Source organism: Cupressus sempervirens, chromosome 3 (genome assembly GCF_028749045.1).
Source record: "Cupressus sempervirens isolate cs-2001-9-10 chromosome 3, ASM2874904v1, whole genome shotgun sequence".
NCBI lineage: Eukaryota > Viridiplantae > Streptophyta > Pinopsida > Cupressales > Cupressaceae > Cupressus > Cupressus sempervirens.
The window spans coordinates 179,951,728-179,978,796 of NC_143120.1; the positions used below are offsets into that span (position 1 = coordinate 179,951,728).

Sequence of the window (27,069 nt, forward strand, 5' to 3'; positions counted from 1 at the left end):
TCAGCATGTTTAGTTCATTTTGTTTTTTAAATTATTACCTTTTTTTTCATTTCCTAAATCTATTCTGTAGCTGTGTTTAAGTTTTATGTAATGGCAGGTGGGTATTCTGTTAAACAAGATGAGATATCAAATGCTGTGTGAACAGGACAATGCAAAAGTTGAGGAATACAGAGAAACAAACACATGATGATAAGATATCTTTCTAACCAAAAACTTGTCAACGAGGCCAATTGATGCATTCCATCCAATTTTCCTACCCGGAATCTGTAAGTTACAGTCAACCGAGTACAGCATATTGACAAATATATTAATAGATATCTACCTACTTCCCTAGAAACATTAGGTCTAGCTTAAAACTCATCAACAGCTACCCCATCTCGAAGCACCTCATATGCATCTCTTGGCCTGGACTTTTTCACGCCTGCAGTGAAATGCACCTTATTTGATCGCGGTCCATCCACTGAAATCGTGGTAACTTTGACCCATAAGACTACTTTGGTTTTCATTCCTTCAATTCCCGTTAATTTTCCTCTCAGCAGAAAGCCCGACACTCTTGTAGCATATCTCACAACAGAAGAATCTTTGAAGCCCACCTCGCAAACGGAAGGCATATAGACAGTAATTTTTGCCCTCACTTCATCAAAATCGTAATTGGTAGCATTTTTGGGGAATAGTCCTGGGGGAAGATTATAATCCTGTAATAACTCCGCCAATGGTTTTTGCGTTTTGCCTGCAAAACATAGATTGAATTAATATTTCTGCCCAGAGTTATACCAACATACAAATACAAAAGTATGTTACAAAATATTGAAACACAACTGCATTGGATGATATACTTACTAGTGATGCACTTCAAATATTTTCAACGAAGAAAGAGAAATGTGGAAGCAAATAATAGAGCTTTAACACTGTCGTATTGTTAAGCAATTAAGATTCATGAAAGCTTCTACTAAACTCGCTTATATTCGCAGATTTGGCTGCAAAGACTCAAGGGCATGATGGGATGTCATATCTTTTTTAGTCTGAACTTGTTGTGACGCAAGACAAGTGGCAAACTATCTAAGGGTTTGGCTTTGGCTTGATTAAATTACTATCCCGAGCTTACTGCACTGAACTGAGGATATTTAACTGAACTAAATTTTTTGTTGTCGTCATGCGTCCGTATGGAATATATTACATATCTAGTTTTATTCGGGTGCTTGAGATTGCTAGTCTCTATTGTTGCAGCTACTCCTCTGCAGAGTCCTACTCCACAATAGAAGATTGGGCTTTTCCTAGTCAAAAAATAACAATGTAAAATATACTGAGTTGTGCTTTATGCATAGTTTTATAGCCACAAAATATTGCCCTGAAATGGCTTATGAGAAATCATGGCATCAAACATGTGTGTTGCCTCCTCTAGGTAGATGAATCTTAATACTAGTATGAGATTGCAGCATGCTTAACCATAATGTTGAGAATGAACTACCCCAGGAATCCATGCACATACGGTTCCTCTATTAGAGCACAGACACGCAATTAATCAAACAGCAATTAGATGGAAACCAACTAAATGGTTGCATCCTAAAATGGATTTGGTGTAACACAATGAGTAGAACTAACTTACCACTCACTGAATCATACAATCAGGAATCTTCTTAATTCCAAATCAATAAGGATGCTTGTGTGAGAGAAATGTACCATAAACCTCCTTTAAAATCTAGTCCACACAAGGGCATCCATCAAATCAACTTTACATGAAATTGAACTTTCAACTTTCCCCAGATTCACAGCTCACATCTTATTCCCATGTAAATATTCTCAAATGACCTTTTACCTTCTCTGTGGAGTTTCGTGAAATCCAATGCAACAGCCATAAACTTCCCCAAAATATAGTACAAAATGCCCAAATCCAATAAACCATTCTTAGTAGGCTGAAAACTCAGTCAGATTCTGAAATATTTCCATCTGAGAAACTTCTTGATACTCCTAATAAAGACCAAAAGTTTCCAATACCGCATTTGTCTGATACAGAAACATTTCTCATTTATCCCATCTGTTCTCCAAGAGTTTTACATAGCTTCTAGCACTAAAACCATGTTTTTGGAAAATTGCTAGAATTCCAAATCTCGTTTAAGTGAGTTTCCACGAGTCTTCGGAGTTTTTATAAGTTTTTTTTCCCTTCCATACTTCAAATTTCCTTGAGAGTACCCCAAGTTTTTGTTTCTTCTAACCTAGCCCTAATTCCAGTAATCGCCATCTAAAAGCTTCCAACTGCTTGTTTCCAATCTTTGCTGCAACATATTCAATGATGATGATGATAATAACTTTTAACATCTTTTACACCAAATTGATCTGTTGAACATATTAACATGTGCTAATCAGTTTAGAAAGCAATATGCCATTAAACTTGATTGTATAACGTATAATTTGGGTTACATTTATTTCCATCTTTCTCATCAAACATATTGTGCATCTCCCCATGGGTATGAGTGTTGTCACTATCACCTAGAAGATGCCTCTCTCAATCTCAGGTATTATAGAGAATTATGTTGAAGATTAGCAGCTGCATGAGCTATCTTCTTCACCTGCGACGGTTGTTTCTTTACCTGTGATGGTTATTTTGAGGAAAGCTGGAGAGCTGCAATGATCACTCTCAGTCTCTCTGCGTCTGCACTTTCGCCATTTGCCCCATTTGCCCGCACTCGCGCCGTTTTAGGTGTCGCAGACTTTCATTGTGTCCAATGCCGCCACAATTTTTTCTATGTTTAGTTTAAGAATTTTATATAGTTTATAATATTTTGTCCAATGTCACCCAGATGACTTTCATATACTTTATGGTTTGTAATAGTTATGTAATATTTGTTTTACTAAATCTATAATTTAAAATTTTAAGTATTGATTTTTATTTTTTTTTATCAAGGTTCTTTAAATTTTAGAATATTAGAGCTTATAGTTAATTAGATTAATATTAATATTTTTAATTTGTTTGGCTTTATAAGTTTTTATTAAAATTAATAAATAAAAACAGTTATGTTTTATAAATGTATATTTCAAAATTCAAATAATAACTATAAAAAGTGTTAAATGTTGAACTTTAATTTAATATTTTATTGGTAAGAGGTCGATGCCAGGATTATTTACTATTGTGTGGTTATTAATTATTAATTATTAAGCTCAATCCAAACCCAAGACCTCCAACATAAGAGGCTCACAATTTTACCATTGTGTCATAGACTTTTGCCTAATTTTAATTTAATATTAATATGTACTATGACATTGGTTTATTTTACATTAACATACTTAAATTAAGTTTTAACTTATTGAATTATTATGTATTAAAGTTTAAAATAATTATTGTATTTTTTATTTCAAAAAGTTTAGTTAATACTCTAGACATTTTGTTTTTAATTCTACAAATTGTAATATGGCTCCCAACAAATCAACTTCGCAGGCATGGCAACATGTGACTCGTAATGGTGTTAAAGTTCATTGTAACTTGTGTGTGAAAGTTCTTACTAGAAATTTAACAAAGGTCATAAACCACTTGCTTGGTGTTATGGGGGGTAAAAGTGGAGGTGTTATTATGTTCAAGTGTGACACAAGAGATCAAATTTATTTTAGAGAAAGAGCATTCATCTTCTATTGTTGAAAAGATGAAGAAGGCCAGATTATCTCACATTGAGCCTTTACAGGCAACATGCATCTAGGGAGTTGTTGAGGCCTTGTGATACAAGATTTCTTTCATTTTATATCACTTTGAAAAGAGTAGTTGAGAAAGCAACTTTGAAATGTGTAATTTGTTTCAATGAATGGAAAAATTCAACACACTCTAAAAAAGTGTTAAGCGGAAGATCATAGAGAAAAATGTTTTTAAATAGTAGCTTTTGGGAAAGAAGAGCAAAGGTCCTAAGTATATGTGAGTCAATTGTTGATGTACTCAGTATGGTTGATGGTGACACTCCTTGCCTTGGAATGCTTTATAAAAGTATTAATGGAGGTGTTATTATGTTCAAGTGTGATCCAAGAGATCAGATTTATTTTAGAAAAAGAGCATTCATCTTCTATTGCTGAAAAGATGAAGAAGGCCAGATTATCTCACATTGAGCCTTTACAAGCAACATGCATCTAGGGAGTTGTTGAAGCCCTGTGATACAAGATTTCTTTCATTTTATATCACTTTGAAAAGAGTAGTTGAGAAAGCAACTTTGAAATGTGTAATTTGTTTCAATGAATGGAAAAATTCAACACACTCTAAAAGTGTTAAGGGGAAGATCATAGAGAAAAATGTTTTTAAATAGTAGCTTTTGGGAAAGAAGAGCAAAGGTCCTAAGTATATGCGAGTCAATTGTTGATGTACTCAGTATGGTTGATGGTGACACTCCTTGCCTTGGAATGCTTTATAACAGTATTAGTGGAGGTGTTATTATGTTCAAGTGTGACCCAAGAGATCAGATTTATTTTAGAGAAAGAGCATTCATCTTCTATTGCTGAAAAGATAAAGAAGGCCAGATTATCTCACATTGAGCCTTTACAGGCAACATGCATCTAGGGAGTTGTTGAGGCCCTGTGGTACAAGATTTCTTTCATTTTATATCAATTTGAAAAGAGTGGTTGAGAAAGCAACTTTGAAATGTGTAATTTGTTTCAATGAATGGAAAAATTCAACACACTCTAAAAGTGTTAAGGGGAAGATCATAGAGAAAAATGTTTTTAAATAGTAGCTTTTGGGAAAGAAGAGCAAAGGTCCTAAGTATATGCGAGTCAATTGTTGATGTACTCAGTATGGTTGATGGTGACAATCCTTGCCTTGGAATGCTTTATAAAAGTATTGACTATTGCAAGGAAACTATTCATAAAGCACTAAATAAGTGGAGTACATAGAGATATGGGAGATTGTTGATTCAAGATGGGAAATGTTGCACACTCCTTTACATGCAGCATCTTGTTATTTGGAGCCTAAACTATTTCACATTGATAGACAAGGTGATGCGGAAGCTATGACAGGGTTTTATTAAGTCATTAGTGGATTTAAACCAAATCCAACAATTGTCTCTTTAATTAGAGAAGAATGATGAAAATGCACAAAAAGTGGAAGGGATGCTTGGAATAAGAGTAGCCAAATATGATATGGCACAAGATAAGGTACCTGGTTATAGGTGGTGGATGAGCTATGGGGCAGAAACTCCTAGATTTCAGCGATTTGCCATTTGAATATTGAGTCAAGAAGCAAGTTCATCAGCTTGTGAGAGAAATTGGAGTTGCTTTGACCACATCCATTCCTAAAAAAAGAACAAGTTGTTGTCTAGAAAGTTGAGAGATCTTGCCTATGTTCGCAGTAATTTAAAATTGCTCATAAACAAATCAGCAAATAACTCATCTTCTTCACAAAAATGAACTTAAGAAGATATAACAATACCAAGCTTAGATGAGCCAAACTTTTTTTTTTGAGGAAGTGGGTAGTAGCAAAGTACTCTTGATGACTTGGAGCTTTTCTAAAGTTATGAAGTCTTAACTTTTGATTGTACCTTCACGACAAAAACAAAACTTTGCAATTGTGATTTCACAAGTTTCTTATGTTTTATACTTTATAAATGTGTCACCATGTTTATAAAATTTCAAATCTACTTCAGCAATTTTAATTATTTTGATAATTTAGGGGATATACTACATATATTTAAAAATTATTAAAATTATATAAGGCAAATTTAATTTTTTTTTAATTCTGAATTTTTACTCTTCTTGAACTTCATTCAAATTTTATAGTTTCTGAACTCAAATTTGAATTTGAACCTTGTGACTTAGCATTTTACATTATACTACAACTTATTTATAGCTCACTGGGCGGTTTGCCAATGTTGGTTAGCAAGTAAATCCTAAAAATATTTGATGAGTCAAGTCAGAAATGTTTGACAAGTCAACTCGGAAATGTTTTACGAGTACACAAAAAACAAATTCACAATAAATGGTAATTGTATAGTACTTGCCTGATTAGTCACCACAAACTCACGGTATGGGATGTTGCTCCTAAGCCCAAAAATAATCAGCTTTATCTTCCAAGTGGCTGTTCAAAATTAAGCAAGCAACTGATGGGAGTACTGAAAGGTATAAAGCAATATTTGTGGCAAAGGTTTCTCTCAAAAGGAAGGTATTGATTATGCGTAAACATTTGCTCCTATAGTTTGGTATACTTCTATCAGAACTATCATTCCTATTGCAACAATTAAAGGCTGGAAATTACATCAAATGGATGTAAAGATTGCATTTCTTGATGGTGTGATTGAAGAGGTGTTTATTGAATAGCCAAATGGTTTTGTGATTCATGGAAAGGAATCTCATGTGAGCATATTAAAAAAGGCCTTGTATCGCCTTAAGCAAGCACCACATGCATGGTATGAAAGGAATGATCCATACATAATGAGCCTTGGATTTTCCAAGAATGATGCAGATCCAAATCTTTACTTCAAGGTAGTTGATGATAAAGCTTTAACTTTAGTTCTATATTTGATGATTTATTTCTTACTAGGGCAAATAATCACATTGTCAAATGTAAGAACGATTTAGCTTCTAAGGTTGAGATGAATGATCTCAATCTTATGCCTTACTTCCTAGGACTAGAAGTGCGGCAAAGGCCTAATGAGTTTATTCTGAGTCAAGGGAAATACTCTATAGACATTTTGAAGAGATTTGGTATGCTGAATTGCAACTCCATATCAACACCTATGAAAACAAATTTGCAAATGTCGAATGAATGTGCAGCCAGTTCAGATTTAGTAGATCCAACCATGTACAAACAACTGATTGGATCATTGATGTATCTAGTCAAAACTAGACCAGATATATGTTATGTTGTTACACTCAGTCAGTTCATGTGTGAGCCTAGACAAATTCATTTTATTGCAGCAAAGCATATTTTGAAATGTTAGTGATACAATGGGATATGACCTAAAATATTCTTCTAGCGAAGATGTGAAATTGCAAGTTTACTTTGATTCTAAATGGGTTGGGAGTGTAACCGACGGGAAGAGTACTTTTGGTGGTTGTTTCAGCTTAGGATCAGCCATGATTTCTTGGTGCAGTAGGAAACTTTCTAGTGTGGCACAATGTACTGCAAAAGATGAATATATCATAGCTTGTGTGGCAGCTCGAGAAGCAGTGTGGCTTCAAAAGCTTCTCGCGGGACTGTTTGGGCAGACCTTGGAAGCGACTCTGATTCATTGAGATAATCAAAGTTGTATGAAGCTTTCTTTTAATCCAATCTTTCATGATAGAAGAAAACATGTGGAGAGTGAATATCATTATTCAAGACATATGGTTCCAAGGAAAGCAATTCAACTCAAGTACATTGGTACAGATGAGCAAACAACTGACATTCTCACCAAGCCACTTTCCAAGATTAAGTTTTCATATTTTCAAAATAAGTTTGGTATTGTGGATAATGATGCTCTTGTTGAGAGAGTCTTGGCGTCAATAGTTCTTGCTACTTGCTAATAATGCATATTTGTCTGTGACAAAGAAATGTGAGATGAAAGCCCTTGTAATGCATTTTTCTCTAAGACGGAGAACAGTGAGGTGAAAGCACTTGTAATACATTTTTCTGTATGACAGAGAAATTTGAGGTGAGAGCCCTTGTTTGGCTCTAAAACGGAGGTATTGCTCTTTCCACTTGTGGGAGTAGCCATGGACTTAATGTTGAGAAACTCCATGACAACATCACATTCAATGAAACCATGATGAGAGCTTGTGTTTACATTTAATTAACGCAGTAGAGCAGACATGGTTTCCTTCACAATGGGTGTAGCCATTGTGACTGTCATGTTGAGAGACTCCATGACATTAGAATCTGGAAAAGATATCTCCTTTGTGAAGGAGCGTTGAAGATTGGCAGTTGTAGGAGCTATCTTCTTTACCTGTGATGGTTGTTTCTTTACCTGCCATGATTTTTTCTATGCTTGTTGACTGAAAGCCATCTATCTATCGGTCCCATCATTTTATGGAGACTTGTATGTTCAGATGAATGAAGAGTCTTCAGCATCGGCAAATGAAAGGTCATGTGTGTGCTGCTAGGCACCAAAGAGACCTTTCTTGTGTAGCTGTTTGGTAAACAAAGAGTCTCATCCATGCATAACTGCTGATCATCAGAGAGTCAACACATTGCATACCGAAAAACATAGCGTGACTGTTAGAATCATTCATTCTATGAAATTGTTTTTGGAGCTTGAGGGTCTTGTTGTAGCATCAGTATTTTGGTTCCCTGATCTATGTAATTTTGGTGCTATGTTTTTTGGAAGGACCGGTTGCTATCATCAATGCTGGAGTTAAGATTGTGAATACTATTAGCAGTGGATCGATTTTTTTGTATGATCATTGCAGAGGCTATTTGATCCTTACCCTATGTGTTTGATTTAGATGGTAGTCAGTGTTCTGTAGATAAGTATTGTGTGGCTCATTGTGAGTTTTACTGTAGATAAGTATAGTGCGATGGGCTATCAGTTTGTTTGAAGATATTTATCACTTTGTAAATAAAGTATATCTGAGTCAATATTATTATAAAGAAGAAAAGTGTACCGTGTTCATTAAGGTGAGCAATCTAAGTCTTTTGTGAGAATTGTACTCAGGTTCATTCATTATTAAATAAAGTGATATTTCTTGGTGTGGCTGGGTTTTTCCCTTGAGAAGGAGGATTTTCCCAGGGTATCTCTGGTGTTCTTGTGTTTTAAGATACCTTCTATGTGTTTTATGCTATTCTGGTTCTAAATTTAATAAATTCAGCATTCAATTATGAGTTCATGTGAGAAGTTACAACTCTGCTAGTCTTGGGCATTTGGCAGAATTAACTGACATCTAATATGGTCATATTAAGATGATTCCAATAATGATCCTTCTGTCAAAACACAACGTGGTTGTGGGAAAATGTCACCTACACAAGAACATTGGATGGTCATAAATATACAAAGTTGTGTTATTTTCCTGGTATGCTCCTGTATTGCCTAGGATGCTAACTATTTGCAATTAACACAGATATACAAGGGAAAGTCCAATAAAAACATGCCCAAAAATTGAAACAGCAAATCTCCATACAATTGTTGCCTCTCCAAACTAAATAAAGCATGTGCGAGAGCTAAAATTTTAAAATATTTCACGCATTTGATCTACAATAGATATGTACACGTGGCCTTCAAATTATATGAACTAGAGATGACTACATGACATTAAATCCTCCCTCTGGACACCATATTCACTCACCATTCAACCCTAGCTAATAAGGGAAATACATGCATACATTTGACTGTCTAATTAAGTCTATACATAGTATATACACATCCATATGCAGCTATGCTGACATAAAAAAACATACATATACAATAATATATTAAAATTTCTAGATTTAAAATGAAGTTTCACTTGCTTGAATCACATCTATATATGGCTTAATCTAAAGCTTATATATTAGGAAAGACTAAATCTTCCACATTGATTTAAACATAATTCTTTGTACGGCAGCAGCACTTAAAGAAAAATGAAGGGTCACATTTGAATATATCGAGCATTAGCTCTTGTTATACAAAAATATCTTTTAGCTACCTATAACATGCACCAAAAATTGATAATTTGAGAAGGAATGCAAGCTTTTAGAATCTAAAGCAAGGCATGATATAATGTATTTGCACTTACTATCAGAATTGCATCACAATAGACGAACAAGAAAAGTTACCTTTCAGTTTATTGAATATCCATTTTGCTCCTCCTTCAACAGTATTTGTGAAAGACTAGAAGAACAATACAAAATCAATACATTAGCCATCATAGCTTGAACAGAAAAGTATGTCAAACATATGAAAAATATAAACCTTCACCCCATTTAAAACCATAAAGTATATTAAAGGCTTGGTCAGAGAAATTGAAATTTTGCCCTGGAAAGAAATAAAAGACTTATTAAACATTGTACACAGAATTTAGGTGTAGATAGTGTACTACTGATGGTCCATTTTAGTTGAGAACCTTTACTACATTTATGCTCCTTCTGTCTATCAAGAAATCTTCTATGTAATAGTACTAATATAAGAATAACTGGTTATATAGATTCACAGTGCTATTCAGCTACAAATTAATTCCCAAACAACACCCACTGCTATGACAGGAAATTTTGCAGTCAGACATCACACATGACTATCTTACCCCAGTCTGCAAAATAGATCTTTTGTTCAGAGTCTTGCTATCAACCAGAACTTTTCCAAAGCTGCAACATTCAAGGTGGAATCTAGCAGGTTCCTGGCAAAGATCTGCCTTGTCGTCTTCAGGGTAAGCTAAGGGCTTGCAGATTTTTAGGGGGAGAAAATTATGAAACTCTAGACAGAGGATCTGAGTTCAGCAGAGCTTTTTGCGGCAATGCAAGGCCCTCCAATCATTTTTATTGATCCATGACAAAGGGAAAACAGTCTTCTACTTGAGCATAGAGGAGTCTAGAATCATGGCTCAAAATCATGTGAGAGCTGTGCCGTTCTTCATTTTTTTAATGGTTCCCATAGTTGTTCTGTTGTTTGTTTATCCAGTTCCTAGCTTGACAGAGAGCAAGCATCTCTCCTGGCTTACAGTTGTCAGAACCTACCCATCACAGAGATTATCAATGGGAAAGATTCTGTCCTGGGATATGGATGTTCGCCAGGAGAAATTCAAGATCACTTATCACTCCAAAGGGTTTGGGATGGTAAAGTTAGTTATCTTCTCCCTTGGTTAGGCATAAGGCTCTTACAATCATCTCCTTATTATCACAATGGCCTATTAATTGATTTGAAATGCTGAAGCCGAATTTTGCATTTGAGCCTTCTCTAACTTGTCACTCTGAAATTTGAATCTGACTATAGGACGTCCCTTAGAGTGTTAGTATTCAGAGCATCTTGGGATATCAGCAGAAGCTTGTGGCAGTTAGTTGAAGTTGATCCTTCGTAGCTGCATATGGATCATATTGTCTTTGCTAGAATTGAGATAGAGATAGATGTGGATTTATAGTTTGCCAAAAAGTCCATTTGTCCCCTTCCTTTGGTTCCTTATATCAAAAACTAGATTACAGGAGCATCCCCTTCTGATACCATTCTTGTCATAACATAGAAACCCTGCTCAGTTCTGCTTCGAAGGCATGACTGATTATCAGACCATTGCCAGTTCCGCAACCAATTTTTGTGTTGAAGAAGTTGATCTCAAAATAGGTAAGTATTCCATTACCTGCGCCATAATGGTACTCTTCGGAGGATGTTTATCCCCCAACTGGAAAGCTTTTAACAATGCTGCTTTTGTGAAGTGTAAATCTGCATTCTCCTCTCTCCCAATACCTGGAGCTGGGCCAAGTGCATTGACGTGTCCAGATCCCGTCTCTGCTTTAACTCAGGGAAAGTTTTCTTTTGTGAATGGAAGGTTTCAGACTCCTGGAGAGATAGCTAGTGAGGACTTAGTTCCTGCTGAGTGTGCAATCTCCCACAGATCTGCACAAGTAATCAGATGATTTGATGACAACGGCAATTTATTTAAAGGCTTGTGAGAAGGTTTGTTTAAGCAAAATGAAGGAAGAAGCTGGGCTCAGATGACACAGAGAAGATCTGAAGAGTTCAGGAGGTAACCCTCTGGAGCAACAATGTCAAACAATCAAAAAAAGGTAAAATAGAGACAGCAGAAAAGGTTACAGGAGTCTTTCAAAGCAGAGATTGATGCAGGTTCTCAGTAAACTATTGATGGCTTCGTGACACAGTGAAGGAGGAGTTCCTGGCTAATGATGATGTCATTGCAGAAGATTAGGGGTTTTTGTGCCACTGATAGGAGGCGTTTGTTGAAATGCCAACTGCTGTTGTTCAAACCAAAACTGCTCTTTGTTTAGGATAACAAACTTACTTCCATTGTAACTGTTATCTTTCATTTTCCAGTCCTGGTTGATTTGAAAGGGGCTAGTGGTAGATATCTCTACCTAGACCTTCAGGGATTCTTTGTATTCTTGAAGACCTCCTTCACTTATTTATTCACCTAATTGCTTCTTCAAATTGGATGGCTTGTAAGATTAATTCCTTTTAGGAGGGTATTTCAGAGGTTTTTTTTGGATGTGTATGGTTCAACCATTCCCATAAGGAGATCACATTTTTGGGAGGATTTTAATCCCTTATGGTCTCAGGATCTCAGTGGGCTTTCCTAATCAAGGGAATTTTAATGCTATTTCTGGTCTTGAGGATAAAATAGTTGCTCATAAAAGAGAAACCAAGACAGAATCAAATTCAAGGCTTCTATTGATTCAAATGTGATTTGTAATCTTGTTTCTAAGTTGCGCAAATTTTCTTAGAACAATAGGAGAATCGGACTTTGCATTGTTGCAGAGCGAGTGGATAGATTTTCTTGTTTATCCAGTGTGGCTTGTTAATTAGTTAGTTTCTGCTTTTCAATTCTTATTGTTTCTACCCCTTCCAATCTGAATCAATGAAGCTTGCAGTCCTGATCTCCGTGCTTTGATGGAGAAATGGTGAAGCAATTGCCCTGTTATAGCCAGTTCTACAATTTGTTTGCTCTACATTGTGACAAGCAAGTTGAGGCATATATAATTGTATCTTAAAATCTAAAACAAGGAAATTTTTCAAAATATTTTTGTGGAGAAGACATGGCCAGGAAGGGAAATAGAGGATTTCACCTTCTTTAACCAATGAGAAGGTCTTTCCAATGATTTTACAGCCAAAGAATCTACTACTTCTCTTCATCTAGAAGAATGTTGTGCCAAACTAGAGGAGGTAAAAATGTTAACTGAGGTGGATCAATGATGGAAACAGAAATTCTTAGTACATTCATCAGACTCTGATGATTAGGACTGTTAATATAGTTCATTTTATCAAGAACTTCTCTGAAACCTTCATAAGGGGGCCCTCAGCAATTCATAATGTCCACAGTATTTTGCCAATTTTTGTCTTCTCCAGCTGACTCGTGAGAAATGAATTTCTCATCCTCTACACAGGAAATCCCTCACGTGATCAACAATGATCAGAATATGTAGTTTTGCACTCCCTTTAAGGTGGAAGAAATTCAGATGATTTTCTTGCTATAGAAGGACTAGGCTCCTTGGCCTGAAAATTTCCAGGTATCGTTTTGTCAGGCCTTGTGGGATATAATTGGCAGTGATATTATACGTGTGAAAAGATCAAGAATATCTAGGGAAGTCTTGAAGAACTGCAAGTGTACCTTTTTGGCTCTCATTTCAATAAAACGAAAAAAATCCCTCTTTGCTTGGTGACTTTAGACCAATTGTTTTGTAGATAACAGTGCAAAAGTTATTTTCTAAACTAATAGTTGAGATATTGAAACCCCTTCTGCTGGCCCTTATACCTCCAGTCCAAGGTGCTCTGTTCAAGGACAACAAACTATTGATGGTGTTATTTTGGCTCACAAAAATTTCCAGCTTATAGATTTGATTAGGAGTTGCGTATGGTGATCAAATTGGACATTTTATAGACGTAGAAAGTGGATTGAGCTTATAAAATGGTGATCAAATTTATAGAGAGAGATCCTCCCTTAAGGTTACGCAATCTGGAATTTATTCTCTCTTTTAAAAGGTTGCTTTGAGCTCATCTTTCATGGAATACTAGGAATGGAGGCAAAGCTCTGTTCTGGGAGGAATCACCCCTGGTCTCCCTCTTCTTAAGAACTACTTGGTACTAAATAATGCCCAGAGCTCTTTAAAATCTCAATGGGAATCTTACAAGAAGATTATTGGGTGGAAGAAGAAATCCACGGGATTCTGTTTTGCACAAGGAAGAAGTTTGATGATCTCCCTTTTTAAGAGAATCAAGAACATTTGCTGAGAGAGAAGCTTCAGCAGATCAGAATACCTATTTTGTAACATGAAGATTTTTTTGTTTTGGAATGGTAATTCATAGCATATATGAAGCTTGCTCACACTATTCTGAGATTCTCTATAGCAGAACAGAGATTTCTCTCCTCTCCATCACTGGCTGGTTGGTCTTATCAGGCATAGTGCAGCCCCTCTGGAATGCAATTTTTTTATCTGGCTAGTGGGATCAAACATGATTCTATCCTTCAAGAAGTTGCAGAAAATGGAGGATTTCAACAATCCTTATGGATGCATTCTTTGCCAGAGAGATGGAGAATCTGGTAACCATTTACCACTGCAATACCCCTTCCCTCGGAAGATTTGATACTTGGTGTTGGAGAATCTTAACATGGTTTTGGTCATTCCAGGTAGCTTGTAGAAGCATCTCTGACAGTGACCTGATAGTACACCACACTTAATATTTTTGTGGAAGATTGGCCTTGGCTGCACATTGTGGAAAATTCACTGGACCAAACCCAATGGATTTTCAGAGATAAAAATGTTTCATAGGAAAGATGCCACAACAAAAATTTTACAGGCACATCTTCCTATGAAAATCAATCTTTGGCAATGGAAGAGGTTAAGCTTTCTCAGCAAGAAATTAAGATTCTGCTGTCTTGGGGCTTGCCATTTCCCACCATCACTAATAATTCATTGGTGATAACTGATATTTATAAAGTCTCTATGCAGAAACTCTCCTAATAGTCCCCAATTGCAAGTGAGTCTCTCAAAATGAATTTTGATGGACTGCTAAAGGGAACCCAGTGGCAGCGGAAGCTGGAGTCATGTTCGATTCTTCATGCAGTTTGTTTGTAGAAGAGGCCTCCTCCTTAGGATTCAAGACAAATAGTAAAGCTGAAGCTGCAGCAGTTTTAAACGGGCTTAAATCAGCAATATCTTCTGCTTTCAAGTGTCTGGAAGAGGACTCCCGTCTACTGTTCAACAGTTTGACTAAGAATCATATTCAGGATTTAAGATTGATTGGTATTTATTATTATATGAAACTAGGCTTTTCTGTAAATATTTTCACAAGATAATGATTAAACAGTGATACAGAAAGGAAAACACGGTTGCTGATTTCCTAGCTAACACTGGGGTGGATCAGATCCCATTTTCTTTTAAGTTCAGCAACAACGGTAATTTCAATTTGTCACATTTCTTAGAGGGAGATGTCCTTGCATCATCAATGAGTATGAAGCTCAAGCTGTTCCTGCATGATTGGACAGGACCTGTGGTCTTATCAATTTATGAGAGTTGGTATTTTGTTTAGTCATTCTGTTGGAGATAAATTTGTTTGTTATAATTGCCATCATGGGGGATATGGAGCAGGTTTGGAAACTCCTGGGCAACTTAAGGTTAGTTTCTATCAAGCAATGATGTTTCAGGCTCTGTTTACAGATCACCAGGACAAACTGCTTGGCCAAAATAACACACTTTCAACAGATTGACTGTATGACTATTCCCTTTGGCCATAAGACCTTTCTTATGCTGTTTCAAACCAGTCTTCGTCGGACTTGTCCAGCAAGTTGGTAGAACCTCTAGCGAGTACTGTAAAGTAGGAGGTGGTGGATGGTTTTGGTAGGAATTATGCATTCCAGAATTAATAATAGATGACTTTGAAGCATCCAATGCCAGATGAAGAAGGCCATGTATACAATGCAGATCTTGTTTGAATTTGTTCTACTCATTTGAAGTTACGCATATGATAGGAGTTTGTGTGCTATTGATGTCTTCCTATATGCTGCCTTCGGGCCTGGCTAAGATCATTTCAAATTCTCAAATGTCTATAGACAGTCCTTGGAAGGGCGTATTGAGAAAAATCTCCATAGTTTTTAGCACAGCATCAAAGTTGTATTTAGTAGAACAACCTAATCAGGTTTATCTTGTTCTGTTTTGATATTTAGCAGCTTTCTGGTTTTATATATACTGTTATTCTTATTTGGGAGAGGCCCCTTTAACACCCTCATTCAGTCCATCAAACCTAACTGCTATGTAATTTGGTCCTTTCTCATTGAATGGTTTTATGATTTTAGACAATCACCAGCCTCTTCTAAAATACAAATTCATGTCTTCTTCACCTTAAGGCAGCTTATTCCCTGAGAGACCTGTACTTTGCCAGCAAGGGTGCACGCATATACAATTCATGACCACTTCTGACACTTAAAGCATGCAGCCATTTACTAGTTCATGTGGCATGCTTCTAGACCATGTAATAGCTATGAAACATGTTACTGTTTGAATTGCACTAATCACTAAATTAGTAACATGAATGGCATTGCAAACCACTATTGACTAGGAAAACCAATGTGAGCATATGCTTGTCTTAATCACAGTATCTAGCAGAACTAGGGAACACACAAAGGCTAGGAAACCAGAGCATATTAAGCATATCTGGTTGTGGATCCATAAGCTCCTACATAGGCAAGCTTTTTTCTTAAATCAAAGCTTGCAATGAAAGTTTCATCTTTTGACTCATGCCTTTTGACACTTCTCCTGGCAAAGTCCTGGTTTCTTTCCTAATCAACGAGGGGGTGATACTTCATAGTTCAATTTACAAATATCAAAGGCTCTTCCTCTGCCAATTTGGTAAGCATGGCATTTGTTTATGATTGATACATTACACTGGGAATGCTGATACCCACGACACTCAGAATCTATGCGTCAAGTACAATATAGGCATTTACCTCACCTGTCGAAAATGTAGGTATGATTGCATATTTGGCACAAAACCAGCTATTAAGAAAAGGGTAGTTTCCAATAGAAGGGCTTAGGGAACAAAGCAAAACTCAAAAAAAACATCTATGAACTGCACTTAGAGATTCGATGGAGAAAATTAACCTATTTACTTTGTGTTGTGCAAGGCTAACCCTCAAGAGTTACTTTTTAAAATGCACAGAGGTCTTGTGACATCTTTGGAGAGACAAAAGATGGAGAAATGCACAGTGCGGAAGGCAAAAAATATTAGATTGGTTACAAGCCCATTTGTCATTATGACTAAATGAGTCTGCTACAAGGAAAATATTTCCATTAAAAAGTTGGGCATAGACTCCATTGTTCTTCTCAACTAGAAAACTGGTGAAGAAGAAAAGATTGCAATGGGTAAAAAATCCAAAGAGTGGCAGCTCAATGATTCCAAGTGTAACACATCCAAACAGAGAGGTTTGGGTTTTTTACTTCTTCCCCAAGGTCTAGCAGGCAAGGCCAGATTGAAGAATTCACTGGCAATGCTTAAATTAGATGTTACGAGGTCAAGCAATTCTCCATATCTTAGAGCCATTAGTTATAGTGATGCGTAGGCTGGAACAACTTTCAACAACCACCTGAAACATACTTCTAAAACTAATGCAAATCTGATTTGATCAAAACAAAACTAGAGACTTTCTACAGAAAATTTAAACAACTTTTAATTACATCAATCCAAGCTTACAGACTTCACATTCCACTATACCAATCTGATTTAAGTCTGAATATAGACCTACAAAAATATGTTTTACTAGTAGCAAAAATGGCTTCTCAAAAGCCTTGCCTCTAGATTTACTCCAACGTTTCACCTGCAACAAACAAGCTATTCAACTTTCCAAACAAAACTACACCCAACTCTATTTATTTTCCTCTACAATTTGGGACGTCTTTTTATTTTCAGAAACCATGCCCCTGAACTAAAAGACAACTCCAAAAATCTCTTCCTCAAAACTGCTACCCAAGCCGCCAATACACCACCCCAAAAGCTACGTTCAGCCTCCTTAAAGGAGCACCCACACAAAAACCTTAGCTGCAAATCTGTTTATTCTCATACATTACTTTCCACAACACTAACAATTTGCTAAGATTAGAATCAAACCACGAATAAAGTAACAGAGAAGTAAATAATTTTGAAAACTCTGCAAGGCTCCCTCCATGTGGATGCCCCTACATCAGACACCTATGGTAGAAAGAAATGTTTCTTGAGTGAAGCAAAAAAACAAGTCTATGCTTATTCTGATTCCAGTTCTCTGGCTTATTTGTCTGGATATGCTTTATCAGTCTTCTCTACAATTCAAAGTCTCTTCCATGCTTCATTTTTCCTCTCTTTCTCCCTCTTTTCACATACTACAACTCCCACCAATATGCACTGGGGAACTCTGGAAAATCATAAGCTGCAATGTCATCCTCTTCAATACAATAACTAAATCTATGCATTACCTATTTCCTTGAAACTGCTGCAACAATTTGTCCATTATCCCTCTCTTCTTTAACATTGTGTTCCTCTTTGTTCATGCCTTCCAACAGACACTGTTTTGCTGCAAAAATTTCCTCTTCTGCATGCACATCAATGTTAGAAAAACAACCAAGGAGTTATTCTTTCCCATCCTGCAATAATCTTTAGTTTCAAAACCTTCAAAAGTACAACAATCTCTTTTTCAAGTAGATCATTCGTCCATCAATCCACGCTTCACTTGTCCATCTTTGTCCTCATTTATAACTTCAATCTTTCAATGGATTATTTTCTGCAACGGTCTCTCCTATACCAATATTATCATACTTAAACAAATCAAATCCAACAATGTTCTAACAAAAATCAGATTTTTACCTCTTTTTCCTTCTCCACTAGAACTGTCATTTTTCCCTTCCAAAATGGTATCAACACTATTGCAACTTGCACGAGCCTATCATAGTCTTCATCTTTGTCCTCTTTGACTGATTCTTCAACTCTATTAGTCAAAGATTCACACTGTTCTTATATACCTTTTCATCACTCATACTAAAGAGTTTCAATTTGTGTTGAACTCCATCCTTCAAGAATGTATGTGTTTGAACTCCATCCTTTCAACAATGTTCTTATATACCTTTCCATCACTCATACTTAAGAGTTTCAATTTGTGTTGAACTCCATCCTTCAACAACGTGTATGTGTTTGCATAACCATTGTGCATTGCCTTCCCACCAAACTGCCATGGTCTTCCCAATACATATGACAGACATTTATTGACATAATATCACATAAGACCTCATCATGGTGATCTCCTATCTTAAACTTGGCTAGACATTGTTCACTCGGCAAAACTTTTTGATCATCTTGCAACGAAGCAATCTGACATGGATGTGAATATCTTCTTCTTTCTAACTGCAATTCGCTTACCATTTCTTCTGAAACAAAATTGTATATACTTCCACCATATATAATGGCATTCCATACATTACTATCAGGATTCTACTGCGTAGACTTTTAGTCAAGCTCATTGATCCATGTTTCATGAGTTCAGAGTAGTGGATCGCAAGAACACATCTCTCCTGAGAATGAATGGATCATTTAGCACTCGTTGTATCTAGATGATGCTCACAAAGGTGAAGAAACAGGCCTTCGCCTAGGAGATCAACCATCCCAGAACAACTCCAGCTCAAGTGCACTCAACTATGGAGTTTCACCACTTATTTTCATATTCTGTAACTTTGTCTTCTTGACTCTCATTCTCTCCTTTATGCAAAACCAGCTTCTAATTTTGTCTAGAAATGCTTCAACTTGCCTTCACAAAGCTCTAAAATCATCACCACAAGCAATTGGAGGATTTCTTCGTCAACTTCTAACTCCGCCGCTACTCCAACCATGCAGGGCTCCTCTTGCATGCATTTTCACAATACACTCAAGCTCAATCCTAGTGCAAACTACCTCCTCTGCCAAATCTGCCTGCACATTCAGAACCTTCTAGCTCTGATACCACTAACGCATAAGCTGAAACAAACTTCAATAACAACCTGAAACACACTTCAAAAACTAATGCAAATATGATTTGAGCAAAACAAAACTAAAGACTTTCTATTGAAGATTTAAGCAACATTTTATTACATCAATCCAAGCTTATTGACTTCACATTCCACTTTACCAATCTGATTTAAGTCTAAATATAGACCTCCAACTAAATGTTTGGCCAGTAGCAAATGACTGACCGATAGCAAATGACTTATCAAAAGCTTTACTTCTAGATTTAATCTAAAATTTCACCTGCAACAAAAAAGTTCTTCAAGTTTCGATACCAAAACTACACCCACACCCAGCTCTCTGTCTTTTCCTCTACAATCTGGGACTTTCTTTTCTTTTCATCCCTAGAATCAAAAAGAAACTCCAAAAACCTCTTCCTTAAAAATATTAAGAGCAGCCTCCAAGACAGCACCCAAAAACTCTGTTCAGTCTCCTTAAAGAAGCCCCCACACAAAAAACTTAAATGCAAATCTGTTTATTCTCATATGCTACTTTCCAAACTATTAACAATTTGCTAAGAGTCAAACCAGGAAGAATGTAACAGAGAAGTAAATGGATTTAGAAATTCCGCAGGGCTCCCTCCACGTGTATGCCCTGCATCATAGAGTTTAATTATGGCAATATCTTTAATAGGTCCTTTGCATTCTAACAAAACTCTTCTGTAAGATACGAGGATTTTTGGGGGACATGCAGCAAAATCAAAAAACATGCAACCTGATGAAAAAAATTTCTTGTTGAGAACTCCTCTCTGCAGTATCTACTTCCCTAGAAAATCAATCTCCTTTATGGTTACAAAAGCTTCACTCTTTTAATGTGGATATTGGCTGAACTTACAATGTCTAGATTTTTTAGCTTGTAAGCTATAAAAAGGAACATGAAAAATTTCCAAGCTGCTCCTTAACTTCATAATTGAAGAAGCTCTCAACATGACAACCTTATGTAGCCCTTATTTCAAAAAAGAAAACCAACTTCGCCAGTAACAGCCCATTCAAATTGTCACGTGTACAGATTACAAATAACTTCACAGAAGTTAAACAAAGTGTGAGCCTAGGAGTGGTTATGAATGTGAATTATTTTGAGACCAAGGGGCACAGGGTCCAAATTTCAGGATTCAGGAAATTGGAGTAGACATAGTTACATCTGTTTGTAGAAAAATTTTAAAACATAACTAGGATTTAGATGCAAAGGTGTAAACCACACTTGAGAATTGGAAGCCCTAGCATACCAAGAGGATCTAGTAATGTATAATACTATTAATAGTCCAGACTCCAAACCATTTACAAATAGTTCTGATAAAGGTAAACAATTTGACAGGATAAATACCAAAAGAGCAAACCAGAAAAAGAGAGATGTATAATTCACCTAGCATTTCGTTTTTTAATTTCTTTTTGGCAACCTGAGCCAGCAAGGCATTCAATTTCTTCTATCCTCCAACAAGCAGTTTCTCCTCTTCCAAAAAAGAGTTGCCTGTTGTTTGGCTGCCTGTCTCCATGATTTTAGAGTGCCTTCCAGCCTCTCCAGTATCAACATTTCATTGATTTCAATCTCAACCCCCATGATTTGGGTCAACTCCATTGCCCAACATTACAATTTATTATACCTCTAGGTATTCCAAGTCTTTCTCAATTTCTTGCAAAAACATGAGCAATTTACTTGATGTTATTTCCCTATTTCCATTCCTTTATTCTTTCTCTGTGATGCCGCAGGGAGCCATGTCCTATCTCTACCTCCATAAGCCAGGTCCTATCTTTATTTCTATCTCCATTAGTTATATCTATTACAATTGGCAGGTTTATACAATCAATCAAATCAATTGGGGCCTGTAATAGCTCCATCGCAGTTGTCATTCAAAACCTTGGAGACACGAGTGTGAAATGCCTTTCTCTGAACCAGTTCAAGCGATAAGGGTGTACAAGCGATATAGGGAGTAACTGAAAATTGTCGACCAAAATTGGTAATATGCAAAGGAAAACAAAATTAAGTAATGGAGAAAAATCCCACTATTAAATTTTGCAAAATTTATTTTCATTGGAACCCTATATTTAATTAATTAATTTTTAAAATATTAAAAGTTATATAAATCTAAAAATATCAAAAGTCTAATAAAAAGTTTTGACTTTCCAATCTAGCCTGTTGTAAATATATTAAATATTGATCGTAGTTATCAATTTAAATATTAATAAAAGTTAAAGGAACTTAAAGGCTTAAAACTAATCCATAAATATTAAAGAATAAAAAGCTGAAGGTTTTATTGTTCAAAACGAGCTTTGGGCGTCAGGCATCAGTATTACAGACCTTTCTTTCCTGGTGAAATAACATAAAAAATGTTTGCTATGCCTAGGACAGTAGTATTTTCCACTGGCAAAATGTACGATCGTGTATGGGTGGAAAAATGGCGATTTTAAACAGACTTTACAGGTTTTTAAATGTTCTATGATTAAATATAGTGAACGGTATGACAGATTCTATGATTCAACAAAGTTTCCTCGCTGCTGGAGAACTGTTCGTGGGCCATGAGAATAAACTCACGAGAAGTATTGGCTTGGAATCTTCAAGTAGTGACTTCCATCCACCTGGAAGGGCTTTTAATTTGTCTAAATGAAGGACGCGGCATTCTTTAATTGAGTGTCTAGTGTGCTTTTTTTAGGATGAGCCAAAACCTAAATGAAGCCATTATGAAGAATTTTCACAATATGGTGATCGGTTAACAGAATTGGAGGAGTTGGCTGTAGAAATACTCTTTTCTAAAATTGAAAGCAACAACTAGTGAAGCTTCAGAGGTTCCTTCGCCTTCAAATTAAAGTGGAAAGCATGCTCTAAGTAATCGATGATGATCAGATATCATATAACTCTTTTTGAAGATGAGAAAATGGTGGCCACCAACTTGATACAGTGGACTTCATAAGCTTATTGCACCTCCGAGTTAACATTTGGGTGATTGAATTGATAAATTACTGGCAGATATAGTGTCGAGATGGCTGGCGAGGATAGAATCAATGTGCCAGCTCCTCTGTCTAGCGGAGAGATATAAGCAATTCCTAGTAGTTTTATGACAACTTCTAACTATCCATGGTGGGTTGCTTTGTTGAAACCAGGGAGCCTGCAAGGAAGAAGAAGAAAATATACAGAATTTAAAAACCTGCAGTGCTTGTCAAGGACTTATCTCACGCAATCTCTACAAATGGGCTAAATACAATGAGCAGGAGTGGTGGCGTATAACCCAAATTGGAGAATGGTCATCGTAAAAGAAATGCAGATAAAAGATGGAAGACGAAACAAAGTTAAGATCAGGGCCAAACTGAATTTCTTGATTGATTAATTTTTAACCATAAAGGAACCGAAATTCCAAAATGCAGAAGAGGCTTGATTGTGCCCACATTTAATACCAACTGATTTGGCATCTCCGTTCTCACTTACAAGAGCTAAGAATTACACACGATCAACACCGAAAATCATGCCATAAACTGAATGGTTTATAGATAAATTGATGAGCAAAGCTGAGGAACTTTGAGGGTCAAGCACAAGGATAAAGCCAAAAAGCATCTTTATTAGTTTATCTTACATCCGGTTAGGAAGGGCATTGATGAACTTTGAATGCATGAAAGGTAAAGTAAATTACAATGAAATATTCACACAAAGCCTACAGGTGTGATAATTCTAGATAATGAGATTCTAGGCAGTTTTGAGGGGTTCGGATCTCTAAAATTTGAAAAGGTGACATGAGAGGTTTGCCCCCAGGCTTGCCTGCAATGTAGCATTGAAACCGATAAACTTCAAAGTGAACTGTAATCTTCAGTTTCTATTGACAGAACAACTGTTTATGTTATCATATGTCTAACATCCAAAAGAATGGTGCTTCGCTTTGATATTTGACAAGCATTTTAACTTTAACTACAGAGCCTGTGGGTAGGCTGTGTAAGCTCGTCATCATATCAAGAAGCAATTGACGTTGAGATTGGAAATAGCATATAATCCCTTAATGGAGATATCAAACTCAGAGAGGTGATGATTCTTATGTTTCTTGTGAGCCTGTATGTAGCGAACATTTTGAAATACACTTTGCAGGCTAGATTTGGGCTTTTGTGTTCATTTCCAAGCTGCTGTAAAGCAAACTAGCCAAGGAATGCCTGGACATTTGATCCATTTGGTAATTTCTGAGTACAGATAATTGAGAACCAGATCAAGAAGTAAGTAGCGTTTTTCAATTATACCTCTGTCATGCACTCAGGTAATTTATAAGTGCACTTTCAAGCAGTGTAACATGCGGACTCGCACCCCCCTCCCCAACCTTGAAGTACCCATCCCCAAGACATACCGGCACCAGATCTTGAGTATCAAAGTGCTCCCCACCTCCGCCATTCCGCAACCATGCCGCTGCTGGAATGGGTACTTAACTTTCTATCTGAATTTTGATTTTTGAATGTTGGATATGTAATATGTTACTATGTTGAATGTTCAATGGTTCTAGTTCATGTTGCAATTTTTCTATGTTCAAATATTTTAATTTGGTATTTTTTACTGAAACATCATTTCATAACTAGCATTTCAAATTCTATATGTATACTATACGACACCCCTTCCTGCCCCATCCTCCTCTTGCCGCCATCCCCCAGCCGTCCCGAAAATGAGGCACATTTTCCCCGCATCCCAGAAACTCATTCTAACGTCCCACCACACCCCAGTACTGATGTTACACTGCTTTCAAGCACTAGTGCATTTTGTTTTAACTTACCCTTACTGAAAGCTAAATCAAAAAATCAGATCTACGTACATGAATTGTGGCAAGTTTACATGGCTAACAAGAACTTGAACATTTAGTTGCCAGGTTTGCATTTAAACAGAGAGTGATCAGTCCACAAAATGCAATTTTGGAGTTGAGCACTATAGTAACAGATCAGAAGTGTGTAAGACTTTAGTATTTAACCTAAATTGGTGGATAAACATCACTGGCCTAAATTGGTAGCTGAAGAGGGTCTAGAACATCCGAAACGTGGAAGAAACAAAATAGCAAGTGGTTGAACAAATAGAACATTAACCCTCGGGATTGTCCAAACACAAATATAGAAATAAAGAAAAAGGTATTAGAGAAATTCAGAACTGTCATGTGGACAAATCTGATAGGTAGGGAAAAAGCCTATTACGTCAAAGAATTTAATCACGCATGTGAACACGGAGATAAAGAATATTAAGAATCCACAGTTAAAGGAAAAGCCAAAATTTTAATTACTCATTTAAGGACCATCTCTCATCATTACGATGTGAAACTGGTAGATGGAAGGCCCCTAAAGAAGAGTGAGAAGAGAGAATCTGTAATTTTTGCAACAAAGGAGTGGTGGAAACAGAATAGCACTTTATCAAAGAGTATGTTGCATATGAAGATATTTGCAGCAAGTACAAGGATAGCCTACAGGTGAACAGCCTGAAGGAATTTTTTGAAGAGACAAGATTACACAAGACAGCTAGCATCCTAATTCAGATCCACAAAAAAAGGAACAATCTGGAGAAATTACAGCAGGCTGCTTAACTGAGCTTTTGGTCCCTAAGATCGGCGGTTTCATGAACATCATTAAAACCTTTCATTTCAATTCATTTCAACCCCAAAAGAACAGATCTATGCATAGGATGTTAACAGCAATAATATTTTTGAGGAAATCAAGAGATCAAAAAATGTCTCAAAAAGGCCCCTCGCCATTTAGCCTAGGGGTGTTGATGACGCTCAAGCAAGAATTGGCATTGTTTAGTGAAAGGCTGAAAGCTAATCAGCAGTATGAACAGAGATGTCAAGGCAATGCCTCTAAAGGCAAAGAGTCATATGCTCATGGCTAGCCGTGCTGGATATTTTTTACAAGACCTCCCACACAACCGTTCTGTAAATTGATTTAACATCTCAGTTACTTGAAATAATGCAACATACAGTTCTTCAGAAAAAAGGGAAAAAAAAATGTCTCGATTTGTACGGACTGAATTACTGAAGCAGCCTAGAAAAGTACCAAAAGTATTTAAAGCGTTTCAGGTAAACAGGAAACCTGAGTTCATTAATGTTAGTGGCAAGAGCCCAATACCTAAATACATTCTATTACACATGAGAAACATGATTGTAGGACTATATCGACGGAAATAGAAATGAAAACTAAGAAATATACAGCGTTTCAGACGCCAGAACAAACAGCTATTTTAGGTTAAGTAAATATAAATAAACAAATGTAGCGATAGGATTATAAACTTGTGTTCTCAGAAATCAAATTGGGATCTTGAAAACTAAGCATTACATTGCATTTCAAGTACCAGAAGCAACATCATTGTCTTAGATTGAGTTAATTTAGACAAGCAATTATGAGACTGGGATTGTACACCTGTAACCTCACAACTGGTAATGGGTTCTTGAAAAAAGAAATATCTATATTGCATTTCAAGGACCCGGTCAAACCACATTGTTTTGGACCTAGCAAATTTCAAGACCAGATGCAGGGCTAAAACATCATCTGCATAAAGAATGTACCTACATTGAAATCATCTCCTATTGAAGATAGCTCCTTCTTGGCCCTCTGAGACAACCGAAAGGAACTGACTTTGATCAAGGCCTTCTCCATTGTTATCCCACAACTGCCGAGATGCACCAGCCTCCCAAGCTCAGCTCGCCACAAGAGGCCTGCATTACATTAAGGTATTGCACATGATAAGAAAAGCAGCACAGCAGGATGAATAAATACAATGCGTACTATACATATTCAGTTGGGTATATGCAGAGAGATATACATAGCAATGTTGGAGGTTCTTAGGGGAGAAGCAGAGTGTGAGTCTCCCCAATACAAGCGGACACAATAATTATTAAAGGGCAAAAGTTCAGCTATGAGATTCCCTGCTCATTAATCTAGCTGGAATGGTCCATGTGGGGGGGCCAATAATTGACTTTGAGGCTTCTCTTCAGACCAACAGTAAGCAAATACTTTACCAAGTTGCTTGTCGGGCTTGCTGGCTTTTGTGGGAAAAGAAGGTATGTTAGCTGGATGCAACCTCCAGCGTCTAAAACATGCACATCAGTAATTTCTGAAGAAAACCAATATACATACTAAGCATGCTTAAGCATACTGTGGGTGTACGGCAGTCTGAGGGTCATGTAACCTATAATAAGTACAATATTTTGAATTGTACGTTACAGCTAAGAAAAAAAGTTGAATATTACGTTGATTTAAATATTGAGGATTAAATGCTAATAATTGAATCAAATGTGTATGTGATCAATCTTAATTGTTACTTTATTTGAGCTCTATTGTAATTTTAGGTAATTTATGTCATGGGTTCAAGTTCTCAATTCAACAATTTGAGAAGATTAGTATTGATTATTTGAATGGGTGTTACTATTAGTGTAACGCTCTGCTCAGGAATTCAGGAGAAATTAATCCAACATGTTACAACATTTACTAAACTATTTTTTTCCAAGTTTATATAACATCAAGATAACAATGCAGAATCAATATGCACATGCACATCATTTACA

General features: G+C 36.4%; 1 protein-coding gene across 1 annotated transcript; it reads right to left on the bottom strand.

Moving 5' to 3' along the window:
* Window positions 1–199: 199 nt before the first annotated feature.
* LOC149565368 (uncharacterized protein At5g01610-like) lies at window positions 200–26,652 on the bottom strand. The gene is made up of 4 exons (XM_089818884.1): window positions 26,328–26,652; window positions 26,075–26,220; window positions 9,695–9,749; window positions 200–730 (listed from the first exon to the last, which is right to left on the bottom strand). Exons 2-4 carry the CDS (start codon window positions 26,159–26,161, stop codon window positions 351–353), a joined length of 522 nt encoding a protein of 173 aa, XP_089675010.1. The 5' UTR covers window positions 26,162–26,220; window positions 26,328–26,652; the 3' UTR covers window positions 200–350.
* Window positions 26,653–27,069: the final 417 nt, after the last annotated feature.